General features: G+C 29.0%; 1 protein-coding gene across 1 annotated transcript; it reads left to right on the top strand.

Moving 5' to 3' along the window:
* The first annotated feature begins 449 nt into the window (after positions 1–449).
* On the top strand, positions 450–1,589 carry LOC114279346 (pathogenesis-related genes transcriptional activator PTI6). The gene has a single exon (XM_028221579.2). It carries the CDS (start codon positions 589–591, stop codon positions 1,300–1,302), a length of 714 nt encoding a protein of 237 aa, XP_028077380.2. The 5' UTR covers positions 450–588; the 3' UTR covers positions 1,303–1,589.
* The last annotated feature ends 18,511 nt before the right edge of the window (positions 1,590–20,100 follow it).

The raw sequence follows: 20,100 nt of genomic DNA, 5'->3' as shown, positions 1-20,100 counted from the left end.
ATCATATTAAATTTAAAATTTAATTTAATTTAATTTAATTTTTTTATCTTAAATAACAATACTCATAATTTTTTTTTTAATAAGTCAATTTTCAATAACAATCCCCTATAAATATCTATTGTACCTCCTCCCCCCACTTTGATTTTCGCTCCACAATGCTCCACACGAGGGTGGATGTATCTATCTCCGCTGGCAACGTAGACTAGTGTGTTTCCCGGCAAAACTCTTTTTATCTTATAATAATGTTAAGATCATAAAAAATAATAATAATAATAATAAAAATCATACAAATAATTATAAAAAATTCTTCACTCTAAAACTATACATATAATAAAATATTATATATTAATTAAATAATAGAAATTTTTCATAAAATATTTGATGATATTTTTATCTTGGTCCCTAATATAAAGACAGAGAAGCGTGTTTCCCGCCAAAACCACAAAAACCTCTCTCTCTCTCTCTCTCTCTCTCTCTCTCTCCATATTTCTTTTACTGCCTGTCCGTCTACTTCTCACTTCTTTACACTCTCCTTCTCTCTTTAAACCTCACCTCTTCCTCTCTCTCCTCCTGATCTCTCTCTAAAAGATGTCTGCTAATCCGGTGACGAAATTCTCAGAACGTCCCGGCGACTTCCCGACCACTTTCCGGTGGAAAGTTGTTCGGATTATACTCGCCGACCCCGACGCCACCGACAACTCCAGCGACGACGACGAAGATGCCAAAGTTGTGAAGAGGCATGTCAAAGAGATCCACTTCAACCAATCGATTCACTCAGTACCCAAGCCACAGCAAAGAAAGAGGAGAAAGCTACGGAGCTTTGGGTCGCCGGAATCTGACACACCTCGCCGGAAAAAGTTCAGGGGCGTGCGTCAGAGGCCTTGGGGTCGATGGGCTGCGGAGATCCGAGACCCGGCCCGGAAAAAGCGGGTCTGGCTCGGGACTTTCGACACCCCTGAGGAAGCCGCCAAAGTCTATGACAGAGCCGCCGTTAACTTAAAGGGTCCAGACGCCGTTACGAACTTTCCTAAGGTAGATGTGACGGAGGCCGTGGTTGACGACGTTAAGAAAGACGGTGAAGGGTTGCAGAAGGTTGAAGCGTCGTCGCCGAAGTCAGTTCTCTGTTACGAGGAGTTAACGCCGTTCGACGGATTTAGTTACGGTGACGTTGACGTTTTCGGATTTGACATCGACTTGCCGTTATGTTTGCCGCATCTGTCGGTGTTGGAGAATTACTACGGCGAGGATGATCTCGGCGAGTTTGACTTTGAGTTTGCCGATTTCCTCGTTGAAGGCCGCTAATGAATACATCCTGTCTGAAGAGTGGGGTCGCTATGTGATAAGTGTTTAAACAAAAAAATTGTTAAAATTATGAAAAATATTAAGCCCGCATAATTATTATTATAGAGTTAGATACAACTCCCTAGACACATTAAATACATAAGTGGCATTCTGTCTAGAGGGTTGTGTTTTTTAGATTAAATCTTATTCATGTGAAAAAGTTGTAACATTGTATTTTGAAATTCATGATACAATGCTTTTTAATGTAAGATTTTACTAATGGATGTACTTATATTAAAATTGTAAAATATTATTTATTTTGTATAAAAATATGTACAATAGAAAACAGAATCGTTTTAATATGTATTCGAAAAATACCTCTTACCAACATTTATAAATATATTCAAAAAATATTTCACTACAATCACCGTTTTCATTTAGAAAATATTCTGTAACACATGAGTGTTGCATATTAACATGAGTTTAGCCAATTTTATATAACAATTGATATCGTGTAATGTGAGAGATTTTTATAGATTGGTATTAGTTATTTATCATTTGGTGATTATTATTGTTAAGAAATTTTTAAGTATAATTATTTTTCTTTTACCTTTATACATGAATGGCTTTTATGCGCATTTATAAATGTTGGTCTTATTATTTTGTGTAGAGTGAAAAAATAAGATAAAAAAAATGTATTATATTTAAGTATAAAAAATTATTTATTATAAATAAGAAACATAAAATAAAATAATATAAACAATAGGGAAAATTATGATGACTATTTGAGGTTTGAAGAAAAATATATTAAGTCTTACAAGTTTAACATAATTACACTAGACTTCTTAAGGTTTAATTTCACATAACACTAGTTTGGGTAGTTTAAAAAAAGTCAAAAAGTCAAAAAGTTACTCAAAAAGTTAAAAAGTCATCACTATTCACCAAAAGTCAACAATTACGGCTGCACAATTCTCAATTCTAATTTTTCCCTACAAACTAATTTTTACAATTTTTTATTACACATTTTTTCATAAAAAGTCAAAAAGTTAACCCAAACATTCATATTTTCAACCTCAACTTTTTAGTCTAAAAAGACAAAAAGTACACTTATTTAGTCTTCTCAAACTTGGTAGTCTATTTTTACTCTAAATTTCAAAGGAGATTAGTATAAATCATTTCAAAAAAAAAAAAATCATAACACAATGGGGCTCACTTTTAATAAATATAATAAAGAAATAACAAATAAGTTGCTTTGGCAACTAGTTAATATAAGTTTTTTTAAAAAATTTGTGTCAAAAAAATTATTTTTCTAACACGTCAAATTAATTTTTTTTAAATACTAAAAAAATTCAAAAAGTCAACTTATTTTGTCTTTTTCTTTTTGTTTTTAGTAAAAAAAAATTTTGTTACATTTTTGTGTGGGTGAAAATCTGATCACACTGCCTGCTTAGTGATCAACTGGAGAGCACAGGCAGAATAGATAGCTTCAGCAACCTGAAACAAAAAGAAAAGGCTCCGGTGGTGGTTCTTTCACCCGGGGGCACTCCGACGATTAAGTCAGTATATCTCTCAAAGATAATCAAGTGCAAAAATTAATACTCAAAACATAAATTGCATACCTTAGACCCACGGAGGTGCCTCTCTTTTATAATATGCTCAATCCAAGTCCTACTAGAAGTATGACTTCTATGAACTCCAATTTAGTGCTTTCTTTGGACTCTTTAAGAGATAAAGATGAACTCCCTAAGAGCTTTATCCTTATCTTGGTTAAGTCCCCTCTTCGTCTTAGGACTCTTGTCCTTTATTCGCTTTATCTCGGATTCCGATATCTTCGGAGATAACCTCGGCCTTGTCGAGATCTCCTCGGCGTTACAAACAGGACACGTGGCACCTCGGTTGACACGTCGGCGTCACCTTGCCACGTGTTGATACTCAGAAAATATATCCCCACAATTTTTGTTCAATTAGCTGAGTAGAACTTAAAAGTTTAATTTTCTAATTTTTTTTTTTACAAAAATCACTAAAAATCAAATAAAAAAAAACAACAAAAAAATTACAAAAATATCAATTCCAAGCACCCACATGATTTTATTAGACTGATTCAAAATTTTAAAATTTTATAATTCAATTAATTGTACATGTAATTAGATTATTATAAATTAAAAGTTGATAATAAGATGTAAAGTTAATTTATTTTTCAACTTTTAAATAATTAAAATCTTTAATTTATATTTCATAAATTATAAACAAAAACTATATCAAATAATTTGATATTAGGGCATTAAAAAAAAATTGACATTATAAACAAAAATTATATCAAATAATTTAATAAAAATGAAGTGGGTTAAAAGTCATTTTTCAGCTTTTAGCCCAATTTCTTCCCTCATAAAAAAGTCAAAAATAATTAAAAAAATAACTTTCACCCATCTTCCTAAAACATCTTAAAATAAAATAAATTATAAGCAACTCACCTGAGTTGCACGAAACACCCATAACGAACAACACTCAGCCTGCGCAGTGACTTTGGTCGGTACTTGTCACTTAGCAGCGGCGATGCCCCACCAAATGCTTGAAATCAATTATTATTATTATTTTTTTTATTTTTTTTGGGATTGTTTTGAAGTTTTTTTTTTTCAATCACCAAAAATAAAGTATAATCCGAATAATCTGAGCCTAAGGGTTGTGCCATCTGGCAAGATCTTGGGGACATAAGTTCAGAGGTCTGAGATTTTTTTTTTTTTTTTGAGTTAGTCACTCGAATGGCAGTATATATGATTGAATCTCTGTTTACGTACGAGTCCGTGACTTAATTGTTATATGGTTGAGTGACCGTTCTGTGTAGCAACTATCTCATGGTAACCTTTGGAGCCTTAGCTCCAGAGATTATCCCTCTGTGATTAGGCCTTTTTTAATCCGAATGATATGATATGTGTGTTATTGATCAATAAAAAATTATAAAACTTAATAAAAGTTGAAGAGTTTTGTATTTCACTAATTTAATATTATTTTGGTTTTTATTATAAATTAAAATTACCCATTAAAAAAATAAAGATTCCAAAGAGAGAGAGGGTGCAGAGCCTCTTTCTCTAAGAGATTTTCAGTCATGCGTCGACGGTGACATTTCGGTGACATTTTTTATACTTTTAAAGTGTAGATCTACACTCTTATAATATAGATCTTTAGTTTTATAGTGCAGATCTGGACATTTTATGTCTGAAATAGGAGTTTTGAGAGTTTTCTCCTCCGATTTTGGCATAGATTTTTAAATTTTCAACACCCACAATAGTTTTCTCCGCTCTCATTGTGGGTGTCATTCCTTCTCCGGCGGCAGCGGTGGTGGAGTTGGGCTGCAGCGACCAGGACGACATCAACAGGACGGCGGGCTTTCGAGTAGATCTTGCTTTCTAAACCACATCTTTGAGCAGATCGGTGATTTTTTTTGGATCGTAACTATTTTTTTGACGGATTTATTTTTGTTGTTGTTTGTGTTTGTTTTTGTTTTGTTGTTTGATTGGAATGATCCTTTGGGGTCTTATGTACTGTTATTATCTTTTATTAATATACTGTTTCTCATGTTCTAAAAAAAGAAAAATGCTCATTGAATAATAATAGTTAATATTTAATCATCAATCACACCCATTTAATGTAGAGGTTGGATCTTGTAAAGCAATTTTTTTATAATTATTTTAAAGTAATTTTTTAAATGATTGAAATTTAATTTTATAATAATTAAAAGTTAAAAGTAAAATAATCATAAAAAAATTATTCATTCTAAAAAAGATATTTTAGAGAATCTGAACTCTTCGATACGTCCTTTTCAAGATTAGTGGCATTGGATAATTAACAATTCTAGAACCACAAATTGGGTCTTTGAATTGTCAACGGAGGATCACACTACTTATTTCCAATGTTGGAATAGTTTTACATTTGTTTGTATTGTTGTGTGGGTACACTACAACAAAAAGTACAAATGGCGATTAAAAAACAATTTCATCGCTGAAAGTAGCATTTTCAGTGACTAAAATAAAATTAGTAGTCAAAAGTGAAGATTTTTGACGACTAAAACAGTTTAGTAGTCAAATGTATAGTTATTGGCAACTAAAAATCAGTTTAGTCATCAATTATATGGGTTTTAGCAATTAAAAAAATTTTAGTAGCCAAAAGTCAAAGTTTTTGGCGACTAAAAACATTTAGTAGCCAAAAATATAGGTTTTGGCGACTAAAAAATAGTTGGGTCACCGATTATATGTGTTTTACCGACAAAAAAAAATTTTAATTGCCCAAAGTGGAGGGTTTTGGCGCCTAAAATTCAGTTTAGTCGCCAAAAGTGGAGCTTTTAGGCGGGAATTAATTCTTTTAGCGACAAAAAAGTAATTTGTGGCCAAAAAGTATAGAATTGGCGACTAAAAAACAGATTTAGTCTCCAAAAGTGATCTCCTATTTTTTTTAGTAAATAATTTATTTTTTATATAAATTATATTAAATAAAAATAATTATTTATATATATATATAGTTTTGTATTAATACCGGTCAATATACTATCTAAATAATATATGTTGCATTTATATTCATGTTATGTTGTAGTGACATAGTGGGGAGAATGTGTGTGTTGCTTAAAAGTTTAGAATGTGGGAGGTTGGTGGTTTGAAACTTGGGAACAGCAGAGGGTAATTTTTTTTTTCTGAAATATGCTTTTGCCGACTAAAATGGAATTAGTCGCCAAAAGCTTGACTATTGGCGACGAAAAAAATAGTCGGCAAATGTATAAATAAAAAAAAATAATTCACTAGTGGCGACTAAAAGATTAGTCGCTAAATGTATAATTTTCAAAAATATAATTGACTATTGGCGACAAAAGCTTTGGTCGGTAAAGACCTGTTTTTTGCTTACTAAAAATTTTTTAGTCGCCAATACCTCCGGCGACCATGTATTCGCAACAAAATTGGCGACCAAACTATTTAGTCGGGAAAAGTGAAAAGTCGACTTTTAGCGACTAAAAATAAATTTTTAGCGACTAAATATTTAATCGCTAAAAATACTTTTTCTTGTAGTGGTATATGTCCTAAAGAATGTATATATCGCACCATAGTTAATGTATAGTTTTCACCTTTTCCCTTCAGTAATTCCATGCTAACCACATTGCGTTATGAGTTCAATGTTTCAAAACAAATTTATATGATGCTCTAATTTAATAATCATTAATTTAAATAGTAGAGTTCGTTACTTTTGCGTTGATATTTTGAAAGACAGCGTGAAATATATCAATTAATAAATGACAGTATACAATAATATTTTAAGAGTTCCAAATATATCAATTATTATCTTGTATTTAAGCTTCGTTTCGTAATAAGTTAATTTAGTAAAAAAATTATTTATAAAAATTAAAAGGTAATATAAAAAAGCGAAAGATTCATTGCCATTCCCAATATTTTTTACACATTTTTTCATAAAGGATTAAAAAAAATATTCCCAAACATTGTGGAATATCTAATAAGGACTGAGATAAGATTTTATTTTAGGATGGGCAAAAACTATATATAAATTTAGACCAACAGTGTGGACTATTTATATTAAATAATCGCATTATAACTCTTTCAATTGAGAAATTATAACTTTTTCAATTGGGAAATTTTCTTTACATTATCATTATGCTTAAATTTTCTTCACATGTTTTTTTTTATAGTCTTTTCTACGAATTGGGTTTATATTTAAAAAAATAAATGATAAATATTTTTTGAAATATAAATAAATGGTAAATATAATTTAAAATATAAAATTGTATACAAATGTAATTTTATAAAAGGGTTATTGATATCCGATCAATTTGATTTTTTATAAATATATTTTACTCGATATGTCCTAAAAAGTGAACGGTACAAATTATTGAGATGGGTCCCGAAATAAGGCTCATTAATCACCCAATATTGGCTACTGTGCAGAGAGCAACCACTCCAGTTCCATCATTAGATAATGGAAAATGTTTGGAATCCTCCTTTGGAGATGACTCCCACCACTCCAAAGTGATCTTAGCCCTCTATGTATATATGGGGTTCACATCATGAGTAGTTCATATTTGTAGAAGTCTTGTGGAAATGGGGTCTCAATCATTATTGTAGAGAACGCATAGTCATTTTGTGAATCTAAAAAAAAAAATACCAAAAAATCTCTTCTGAAAGTGGTCACCATTTTTGGGATAAATATTAAGGTAATCACACTTTTATATACCTTGTTAAGCATTTTTCTAATACATGTTGCATATTTTTATAATAAATATTACGTAATTTTTTAGTAAAATTACGATAATTTATGATTTATAAATAAAGTTATATATTTTGTGATAATGTTACACATTTCTTTATGAAAATAATTTTGAACCACAAAAATGTTATACTTCCATAAAAATATGTAACTATATTTTTAAATTATAGTTTTATATGTTATTTTTTTCATACAAAGACTTTTCTCATGACTCAAATCCGGACCACATGGAGCCTATACAAAAGCAAACTTCAATTTTGTAAAAGTTGCCTAACTTCTAGTCTCCCCATACTCTATAATAGCTCAAAAGAAAACAGTTATGTATCTTTCAAAACAAAGAGTAACTTAACCTCCTCGAATTTTCCATTTTATTTTTGGCATGGTCCCCATGCATTCATATGCATCATATACACAACAAATGGCGTTTGTATTTAATGCTTTTTTATATAAAAGAATTAGTCTATCACCCGTACTATGTACAAGATAATTATAAATATTTATATTTGTGTTAGATTTTTTTTAATATATAAATTATGTGTTTAAAGATTTTTTATAAAAATAATTTAACAATTTTTATCACTAACCATAGTGTATGGGAGAAATTGAAAAGGGTATTGTAGTAATTATACACGGGTTGTATCTATAATTATTTGTATGAAGGAATTTTAAATGTTGATTAAGCGATTTTGACCAAATCAATAAATACATGCATGTGGAAAGACATGTGGAGTGAAAAAAGTTAATAAATGCTGATCAAGGGATTTTGACCAAATCAATAAATGTTGCGTTTTTTTTTAAAATAAAAAATTTAGAAAATTCAGATTGGGATATTGAAACTCCCATAAGCCTTGGGGTTAAAAACCCCTTTTTGCTTAATATATAGTATAGATGGAACATGGATTTGATCGAAATTCAACCGACATTGGTATTTTAGCAACAAAATTTATGTCGAAATGATCAGACGAAGATTCGGAGGAAAGTAAGCCTTCGTTTGGGATGTAAATTGGCATTTTAGCTTTATAACTATTTTAGTCTTGAGCTAAAAAGTCTCGCATGGGATGAATTTTTAAATTTTTTTGACTTTTGTGAAAGAAAAAATAAAATAATTATAGTATGAATGTGACATTTTGTCTTATTGACTTTTTAATCCATTTTATCTTTTTTTTTTTGACTAAAATAGTCTCAACCCAACCCAACCCTTCATGTCAAAGGAGCCCTTGGCCAAAATGAAGATAGAAAGAGCCCACCTTGGCCTCTTTTCGAAAGCTATTTACAAGCTAGAAGTAAAATTTTAATTCATTCTGAGTCATATCATCTTTTATATTTTTTATAAAAATTAAAAAAATTAAAAAAATTAACTTTTAATTATTTTTTCAAAATAGACTCGAGTCTTTGCTTACGCGTAGCCCTACGGTGGGAATTGACTGTTACTACCCAAAATTACAATATTAATAAATAATAATAATAATGTCCCCACAATAAATGAAAAATGTTAAACTCCGGACGGTGGTTGGTGACTGGAGACTGGAGATTTACTTTTATGATTTGATAATCAAAATTATATGAATTTGAGTATTTAAGAAAGCCGCAAGAAAAAATTATTGCCTATTAATCTCAAGCCACGAGTCCTATTATCTCAAAATTGGGAAGAAATACTATTAACCTCCTTTTTAAAATTATCATATTTTTAACTCGAGATAAACTACTACACCATATAAGCCATATACCTCATGCTTGTCTAAAGAAAGTATCTTATATCTCTGATGTTTCCAAACACGTATTGTTGAGCTTATCTATTTAGTATTTAGTTCCTAAAACATATAAATCAAAGTCTATTTAGTCTCTAAACTATTAATTAAATCTATTAAGTCTCTAAAATATTTAATTCAAATTTATTTGGTCCCTAAAAAGATTACAAAAATAAAATATATGCCTATACGTATTATAAATTAGTAAAAGGCCCTCCCCCGATTAAGATTTTATTACAAAAAAATCTTTTAAATTTTTATTTTGTTCTTCAAAGATATTTTGTTCTTTGTGTGTTTAAATTAATATTAGAGTTTGATTTTTCAGTCTTGTCAATAAATTATATAAATATTAGATATATTGAAGAAATAGAATTAGATAATTTAACACTTCTCTACAAATAGAAATAAGACAAAATAATACATTAATTAAGTAATAAAAAGAATTTAGCGAAAAACCTAAAAACAATCAATTAGAATTATGAATAAAATCTGGTATATAATACTAGATAAAGGCAAACACGTACCAATTGTAGAAGATAAGTAAGAAAATACTATAAATAATTACCCTTATCTTTATAAAAGAAATTCAATCTATGGATTGAATCTCACTTTTTAAAGAGAGAATAAAAAATTTAAGATTTTTTTGAAATAAAATTTTAATTAGATAGAGCTTTTTTTTTATTAATTTATAATATTTATGGGCTTATAATTTATTTGGCAAACTGTACTTTACCCCTTTGTGGATTGAGCTATGTGCGGTTTACCCTCTTGATATTTGGAAATGATCACATAATCCCCACGTGGTTTGTAAACTAAAGTGCACCATTAAAAATTTCGTCTAACTTAACAATAAGTGTAAAAACGTGGCAAATATAAGGAGATTATATACTCATTTTCAAAGTTCAAAGGGATAAATTGCACATGAAATAATGCACAAGGGTTAAAGTGTACTTTGCCTCCTAAACAAATGATGAAAATACAAGAGTATTTTATTCTTTTTCATTAAATCATTAATGGGTTTAACAGTGCATTTCAATCCACAAACCATAAGGAGGTTATGTGGTCATTTCCAAAGGTTAAGGAAGTAAACCGCACATGGCCCAAACCACTAGGGATAAAATAAAGTTTGCTCTAATTGATTTTTAATCATTTTGCGGACTATATAAGTTTCAATTAAATATTTTAGACACTTAATGGATTCAATCGATAGTTTAAACTAAATAGATTTTAATTTATATATTTTAGGGACCTAATAGACACAATCGATAGTTCAGGAATCAAATAGGCAATTTGGTGATAATTTAGAGGTATAAAGTTTAATAAACCCTTTTTTTATAAAGTCTTTCGAGGAGATCATGCATACCAAAAATCGATTGTACATCAGGAGCCATTCATCGGATTAGATTTGTTTGAGAAATAATTAATGGACAACTTGATTTTGAAAGTTGTCTGTGAATTATTCCAAATAAATGTGATTCGGTCAAGTAGCTCCCAATGTTCGATCGATCTAATTTTTTGTATGCATGATCTCTTCGAATTTTCTTCGAAAGGTCCTATAAAATAAACGATTTGAATAATCGAGATGGGTCCAAAATGAGTCCACATTGGACAGACTAGACCATCTAATTAAAATATGGACAAATTACAAATAAACCTCTTGAGGGTTATTTAAAATATAGATTACCTCCTATAGTTCTAGAAATTACAAATACGCATCTCGTTATCAAAAAATTTTGTTTAACAGAATTAACAAGAAAAATGAAATTTTTAACTACCCTCCTATACAATAATAAAATTACATGAATTGTTAATTGAAATATATTTATAATATCGTTAAAAACTGTTAATTACTTGATAATTTATTAATAAAAAATGGGTAAACTATTATGCAATTAGAAAGGGCGGGATGTAATTTCCAAATCTATAGAGGGCAATTTGTATTTTAAGTAAATCTCAAACAATATATTTGTAATTGGAATTGGAGTTGCTGTTGCTGTTAGGGCCTTTGGCAGTCTCGAGTTTATTTTTATGATTCAAACGGTTCATATTGTAAGATTTGTCGAGTAGATCATCCATACAAAAAGAACAATTATATACATATTAACAATTTTACTAAAAATGCAAGAAACCAAATGTGATTGGTTGTAAAAAAAAAAAAAAAAGTAATGAATATCCAATAGTATTTAGACATATATATTTTTAATATGATTGTTAGTAAGAATTTAAGTAAATGTAGCATTGCTCATACAAAAAATAGATTTATTAAATATTTATAACTCTATGATAAGATTACATTTGCTTTTAATAAAATAAACAGTTACCATGATTTTCAAATTTTTTTAAAAACAACAAAGAAAATGATCATAGGACTCTCAAATTAACTTAATTTTTTATATAAATAATATACACTACAACAAAAACATATTTTAGTGACACTACACTAGTGGCATATTTTTAGAAAATGCCACAAAAAATGATATTTAGTGGCACATTTTTTAAAAATGCCACAAAACGACAAACATAAAAGGCTCTAGTGACATTTCAATGAACAAGTGTCACAAAACTACAACAAAAACATACTTTAGTGGCACTACACTAGTGGCATATTTTTAGAAAATGCCACAAAAATGATATTTAGTGGCAAGTTTTTGAAAAATGCCACAAAACGACAAACATAAAAGGCTCTAGTGACATTTCAATGAACAAGTGTCACAACACTACAACAAAAACATATTTTAGTGACACCATACTAGTGGCATGTTCTTAAAAAATTGTCACAAAAAGAATATTTGGTGGCATTTTTTTAAAAAATGTCATTGAGCCACAAACATACAAGGCTCTAGTGACATTTCAATTAAAAAAAGTGTCACTTCACTGCAACAAAAATGTCACTACAAAAACTTTTTATGAATATTTGCAATGGCATGTTTTAAAAATGTCAGGACACTAGGTAGGTGCAAATTACTTTTTATGACACTTAGGTGAAAAGTGTCATAAACAAATATTTTATAGCATTTTGAGAAATGCCACTAAGCCAAAAACTTTCCAAGCTTATAATGACATTTTTGAAAAAACAAAAAGTGCCAATATATTTTCTAAAATTTTAAAATATAGTAAATGATTAAAAATAAATGAATTAAACTCAATATACACTACAGGAAAAAGCATATTCGGAGACTAAATTTCCTGATCAAAAAAATTTGGTCGCTGAAAGTATAGCTTTCAGCGACCAAAACAGCATTAGTTGCCAAAAGTAAAGCTTTTTGGCGACTAAACAATTTTAGTAGCCAAAAGTCTACAATCGGCAACTAAAACTAAGTTTGGTCGCTGATTATATGGTTTTTAGTGATTAAAAAATTTTTAGTAGCCCAAAGTAAAGTTTTTTGGCGACTAAAAAAATTTAGTAGCCAAAAGTCTACAATTGGCGACTAAAAATAAGTTTGGTCGCTGGTTATATGGGTTTTACCGACTAAAAAAATTTTAATAGCCAAAAGTAAAGCTTTTTGGTGCAAAAAAAAATTTTAGTAGCCAAAAGTCTACAATTGGCGACTAAAAAATAAGTTTAGTCGCCAAAAGTGGTCATTTTTAGCGCGGGAGAACTAAAATCCTAATGCGGGAATAAAATTTTTTGGTGACCAAAATTTTGGTAGCTGAAAGTGCATCTTCGACGATCAAATCCGATTTTGGTCAACAAAAGTTAAGTTTTTTAGCAACTAAAAACAATTAGTAGCCAAAAGTATAGAATTGGCGACTAAAAAATATTTTTAGTCACCAAAAGTGGTCTTTTTTTTTATTTTGGTAGTAAATAGTTTATTTTACATAAATTATGTTCAATAAAATAATTATGTTTATACATATACTTTTATATTAATATGGATGTATGTACTATATAAATAATATATGTTGCATATATATTCATGTGGTGCTATAGAGGTGTAGTGGGAAGAGTGTGGTGTATAAGGTTTATGGTGCGGAAGGTTGGCGGTTCGAGTCTCCGCAAGAGCGGATCAAATTGTTCTACAACGAATTATCATCATGAATGACATTTGATAGCGTCACGAATAGTGCCTACCATGACATTAAAGTGTCACTGAAAGGTTTTAGTCTTAATAGTGTAATGGCACTTACAAGTGTCACTAACTCTTTTTTTAATGGCGCTTGATAGTGCCACAAATAATATCTACCATGACATTAAAATGTCATTAAAAGTTTTCAGCCATGATGGTGCAGTGGCACTTGCAAGTATCTACAGTGGCACTCGTATCTACCGTGGCACCGATAGAAGTAACACTTGTTCAAAATGTCACAAGACCAAAAAATGTCATTAGAAGAATAGTTTTGTGGCACTTTCAAATGTCACTAAGCTAAGAAAATGTTGTAGTGATATTTGATAAAGCCAACCATATGAACAGTTATCATCCAAACACTTTCAACATCCAAATACTTTCAACCCTCACAGCAGGGCTGCTAGCCTGCTACGCCATGATCCACAACAGCATTTCTGTATCCTTTGTAATTTACCCTTAAAATATCAGACTTGGGTGCTGTAGTGCATGCTGTGCTTCGCTATGGGAGTTCGTTTCGAATATTTTTTAATAATTTAAATTGTTTATATTATAAGATTTATAAAAAATATTATTTATATAAAAAATTAAATTAATTAGATATTCATAACCTCATAATTAAGTCTTAATTTTGTTAAAAAATTTATGAAAATTATATTAATCGTTAATTTTTATAAAAACAAAATGTGTTTTGATCATAAAACTATAAATATCTAATTAATTTAATTATTTATATAAATAATCTATTAAACAAATTATTAAAAAGAGATTCGAAACCACCTCCTACAAAAAAAATAAATAAATAAAATACAGCCTGCTGTGCCTATGATCCCCAAATCCTAAAATATCTAGCTAGAGGAATCTAGTATCTCACAAAAAAATAAGGAAATAGATTTGGTGGGTCCTACGGTAGGTGAGGGATATGGATGTTACTGTAACTAAATCACAACAACCATCTATTGTGAGTTTGTGGAGGTTTTTTCTTGGAGTTGTTTGGGGTATTTTAAATAAGTGTATTTTTTGATTTTGTAAATTAAAAAGTTGAGAAAAAAATATGATTGTTTAGGTTATTTTTTTGACTTTTTATGAAAAAATATGTATTAAAAAATTGTATAAATTAATATGTAGGAGAAGATTAGGAGTGTGAGTTGTACGGCTATCCTATCTGTGCAAGTTGAATATATGCTAAGAAGTAATTGTTTACTTTTCGGGCATTGCATTGGACGGTGCTATTCAGCTCGTGAGGGCCATCACGGGTCCCGTTTTGATAATCTGTACCATCAATGTGTAGAACTCGTCGAGTACTATATGTTTGTAAAAAATCACGTTGATTGGATATCGATAGCTATCTGATCAGATTTGTTTTTTTTTCAACCATTAATTATAACACCATCTATTTTTTTATACAAAACTGATTTGATCATGTAGTTATCGATATCCGATCAATGAGATTTTTTACAAACATATAGTACTCGACAAGTTCTACACATTAAACAGTTCAGATTATCAAAACGAGACCCGTGATGAGCCCCCCACGAGCCGAACAACAATGTGTTAAAATTGCACCTCAACTGTGCAATTTTTCTTAAAAAACGCATCACAGATCTGAAAGGGTCAGATTGATGAGTTGTAATTTTGTGTGTAAAATTAATTTTTTAATTTTTTTTGGTGAATAGTGATAACTTTTTAACTTTTTTGATAACTTTTTGACTTTTTTTTAAACTTGCCAAACCAGCCCTTATTGTTTTTTTATAATTTGAACCGTTCATATTGTAAGATTTGTTAAATAGATCATTCATGTAAAAAATCAAATTAATTGAAAATCTTTAGTTTTGTAACAAAAACACATTTGTTTTAAAAAAAAAATAACGGTTAACATTATAATAATTTTTGTAAAACAATTTGAATATGATCATGAGATTACAGATTTTCGATTAACTTGATTTTTTATATGAATAATGCACTTGACGAATTCTACAATATAAACAATTTGAATTCTCAAATAAGGTTAAAAAAAAAACTTTCACAAACTCATAGCAGATTGTTGCTGTGATCACAGCAGCATCCCTAGGTCCGACCAAACATATACGAAAATAGCAAAGCCAATCAGTCTATTTAATTTTAATTTTTTAAAATTTTAATTTTTTATTTTTCATATATTTTTTTATTTTTAATGAATATTTTTAAAATTTTAAATAATTTTTTATTTTTTTAAATACACCTTATTTAGATGTATGTAAAAAGTAAAATATTTATAAAAAAATATTTTAAAAAATCAATAAATATAGAATAATATGAAAAATGTACTGAATTTTTATAATTTTTTTTTATATTTTGGTTATTTAGTGAATTTTCTAAATATTTTTTACACAAATATTATATTTTTTAAGTACATTTATATTAGGTGTATCTAAAAATTTAAAAAAATTACTTAAAATATTTAAAAAAATCAATGAAAATAAAAAAAATACAGAAAACAAAAAAATTCAATTTTTTAAAAAGTGAATTCTGAAAATTTAAACCAAATTCCTAAAAACCCAAAGTCAATAAAAAATAATTTAGACTCTAATAAAAAATTTCATAATAATATGAAATAATCTAACATACTCAATTATTATGTGAAACTCTAATTCTTGCCACGTCATTATAAATGTATTCAACACTTTCAAATGTAGATCTTTTAACATTACTCTCCATCAAAACATGATTATAATAATAGGAAGCAGTTCAAATATTTGCCTCCATCAAAACATGATTATAATAATAGGAAGTTGTTTGGGAACGAAGAAGTTAATTTTTAGTTAAAAAAGTTAAAATATCAAAAAATTATTAAATTGTTGGTCATTAATTAAAAATATTAAATGGTATATTAGTTTTTTCACTCAAAAAGTAATAATATTTTCAATAACTTTCCAAACATGTTAATTTTTTAACTCTTAAAAAAACTAAAAAACAAAAAATTTAAATAAAAAAATAAACCAAACTGGGACTAAGCCAGCCGCCTTCCACTACGCCCAAAAATAATTAAATAATTCTATATAGTAGTTAGTGGGTAATACGAGGGATGGGCCATCCAATTCACTATCATGCACCTTTCTTACATTAAGTATCTCTGGGGGGAATGTTTTGTCTTAAATAATTCTTCTTCTTTGTTTTAATAATATTTCAAAAGTCATTAACCCTTAAATTATATCTTCGAGAATTTTTTATTATATATTTCACATAATTTTTTATTATGCAAATTTGACAATGATAGAAATTTTAAATAGAGTAGTTTCTATCCCCATTTTTCTTGTCTTTCTATTCAAAATTATGAAAAGTCTATCTAAACTAAGTATGGCAAAGAAGTAACTTGAATCAAGAGATTAAAAACAAATATAAGGAAGTTGTTATGGTACACGCTTTCAAAAGTAAATATACCACATGTATTGTACAACATTTCGTAACAAATATCACAATATATCGTAATTTTTCTCATCAAAATAATTTTTAAAATTTTACACCACTGATGATTCGTAACATTCATAAAATAATCACAATAATTTGAAACTTCCACTTTAAAAATGTATACTATAGATTTTTATCACAAATTAATATACCTAATACTTGAAATGACACAACATTATATAATGTACCTTTTTAAATGTGTGCATTATAAATTTTTCCAATACTAATGAGAACATATATATATATAAAAATAGCTTATCTCCCGTTAAAATTTCATTTGGATTAGACAGTTGGGATTTTTGATAAGTAAAAATTATTAAATAGAAAGATTTTGACCGGTAAAAATTATTAAACAATCTCTGAAAAAATTCAATTGGATCATATTTTCATAAACTCTTACCGGTAAGAATTTTTTATTTAATAATTTTTATCGATCAAAAATCTCAATTCTTTAATTTAAGTTTAACTTTTAACCAGAGATAAGGTAATTTATTTTTATTTATTTTTAGATAGGAATAATGGGCAGCATATAATCATCCTTATCTATTGGGATGCATATGTTGACATCAAGGAAACTAATGAGATATCCATCGAGCATCAACAGCTTGACCTTATCGGAGACCATTTGGCACATAGCTTGTGAGAGAGGGATACGGATTGGGCAAAAAATATGTTCCTTTGAAAAGTCTAATAAATGCGGGTGCCCCTTACTGCAGGCCATGAGTTTAAAAATTTAGTAGTGATGTTTAAATGCCACTCTCACTGTCGCCAAGAGATTCAATACATTTCAATTGAAAAGACATAACTTGATTACATACCATCGAGGGCATATGAAATATAAAAAATGTCAAATCAGTGCAATTTTTATAAAAAATAATTATTAATTATTTTTAATAATATTAATAATTAAAATTATAAATATATGTATTTTCTTTTTAAAGAAAAAATACCACTACGTGCAATTACTCCTATTAAATACAATAACGTTATTTATCCAAAAAATTTGCCAAAAAAGATTTTGTTAAAAATATAAAAGTATGATTAAAATTTAAAGTAAATTGAATAATGTTTGAGGGCCCGAAATTAGTGGCTCAAATTTGGCTCAAAACCCAAAACGACGTCGTTTTGGGTTTTGATTTTTTTTTTTTTTTTTTCTTCTTCCTTCCTCTTCTTTCTTTTCTTCTTCTTCTTCTTCGTTTTGAACCTGAGAAGCAGAGGCGAGAGAGAGGGAGGAGAGAAAGAGAGGGAGAGGGAGAGGGAGAGGCCGTCGCCATCGTCGTCGCCGATAGCCGATCGCCGCGCCTCCGCCTTCGCCGCCTCGCTGCTCTGCTCTGATCGTCGCCGGCTCTGCCCCGATCGTCGCCTCCGCCCCTCGTCGGCTCTGCCCCGCTCGTCGCCTCCGCCTCCGCCGCCTCCGCCTCCATTTTTTAGGCCCCCTCCATTCCTTCCTCCCCCTCCCCCTCCCCCTCCTTCGTCTTCCTCCTTTCTCCGGCTGAAAAGAAAAAAAAAAAAAAAAAAATAAGAAAAATTTTTTTGAGCCATTTGAGCCGTTGCCCATTCGGGCTCTGTACCACAACTCAAGTAAATTATACTGGTAGTCTTTACGCTTTGTCTTTTGTATTATTTTGATTCTTATACTTTTAATTGGCTCAAATTTTAAAAAAAAATTGTCTACCAATTTTTTTAGTCGGCAAATAAGATTTTTTCGCGACTAAAAATTATTTAGTTGGCAAAAGCAATCCGCCAAAGTATAATTTCTTGTAGTTTTAATTTTGGATCATATATCAACTTGGTCCAATTGACAGTGTCATTAGGATTTTTAACAAAAAATTATCACTCTGTTGATTGAGTTTCACTCACTGAGTTGAACAAATTTATGATTTTGTCCATAAAAGTATGACAAATTATGTGTATATTTTTCATAAAAAAATACTTACGATTTTAATAATTAGACAAAATTTAAACAAAATTATAAATTCATAATCAAAATCGAGTCAATTGAAATTACAGTGACCAAAATTATACAAGAATCAAAGTACAAAGACTATCAATATAATTTACCAGCAGTGCTGCAGACCCCAGCACCCCCACATACACGTAGGGTGTGTTTGATTGGGGGGATTAGCAGGGGGGATTATCCACTATTTGGATTGTAATCCAAATAGTGCTCCTTATCCGTCGTTTGATTTTTTTTTAGTCCGGCGGACTCCATGTCCGGCCGGACTCCATGTCCCCCATATGGGGGACTATCCTGTCCTGGGGGGGGTGGGACAGAAAGTGGGGGACTAATCACTGTTTGGATTATATGCGAAAATGACCATTTTGACCCTCTACAATTTAATTATGTATTATATTTAATAAAATTCAATAAAATTTAAATGTCTCAATTTAAAAATAAAATAATTTTATTTAACTTTTTATTAATGTTTTATTTATTTAATTTTTTAAAATAATTTTTTATAGATATTTTATTGATGTTTTATTTTAAAATTTTGTTTATGTTTTATTTAATTTCATTGTTTAAATTTAATAGATGTTTTAATAGATGTTTTATTTAAACAATTAAATGTTTAATTTCAACAATAAATAATTTCATTTATTTAAATTATGTTTTATTTAAACATTTAAACATTTGTACATCAACATGTTTATTAAATTATTTCAACATCTGTACATCAACATGTATATTACTATTAAATTATGTTTTAATACGTCAACATTTTATTACATCTACATTTGTTAATTGTTAATTACATCAACATTTGTTAATTGTTTAAACATAATCTATACATCAACATTTATTTAATTGTTAATTGTTTAAACATAATATGTACATCAAAATAATTTCAATGTTAATTGTTTAAATAAAAATTTAAACATTTAACCATTAGTATGTTTAATTTCAACAATAAATTTTTATTTGTTTAAATAAAAATAATCTATACTAGTCAAATTTTTTTATCAATATTAGTATGTTTAAATATCTTTAAACAAAATTTAACCATTAGTATGTTTAATGTTTACTAAAAATAATTAAAATATTAAAGATATGTTTAATATTGCTATTACATAGTAAACAATTGAAAAAGGGTAAAATAGTCTTTTGTTCATTTATCCTATCCAGTCCGTCCAACCAAACGTTGGATTCACTGAAAATAGTCCTATCCAGACATCTAATCCCATGAAAAAACAAACATAGGATACATATCCAATCCGACCAAATAGTCCGGGGGATTCACAGTCCCAGGACTCAAGTCCGATGGATTCTAATCCCCCATTTTCCAGTCCGTCCAATCAAACAC

The sequence above is a fragment of the Camellia sinensis genome, chromosome 3 (assembly GCF_055761805.1).
Source record: "Camellia sinensis isolate YWXY chromosome 3, ASM5576180v1, whole genome shotgun sequence".
Taxonomy (NCBI): Eukaryota; Viridiplantae; Streptophyta; class Magnoliopsida; order Ericales; family Theaceae; genus Camellia; species Camellia sinensis.
Note: the sequence above shows the minus strand (reverse complement) of the source record. Positions and strands in the feature narration are given on the sequence as shown.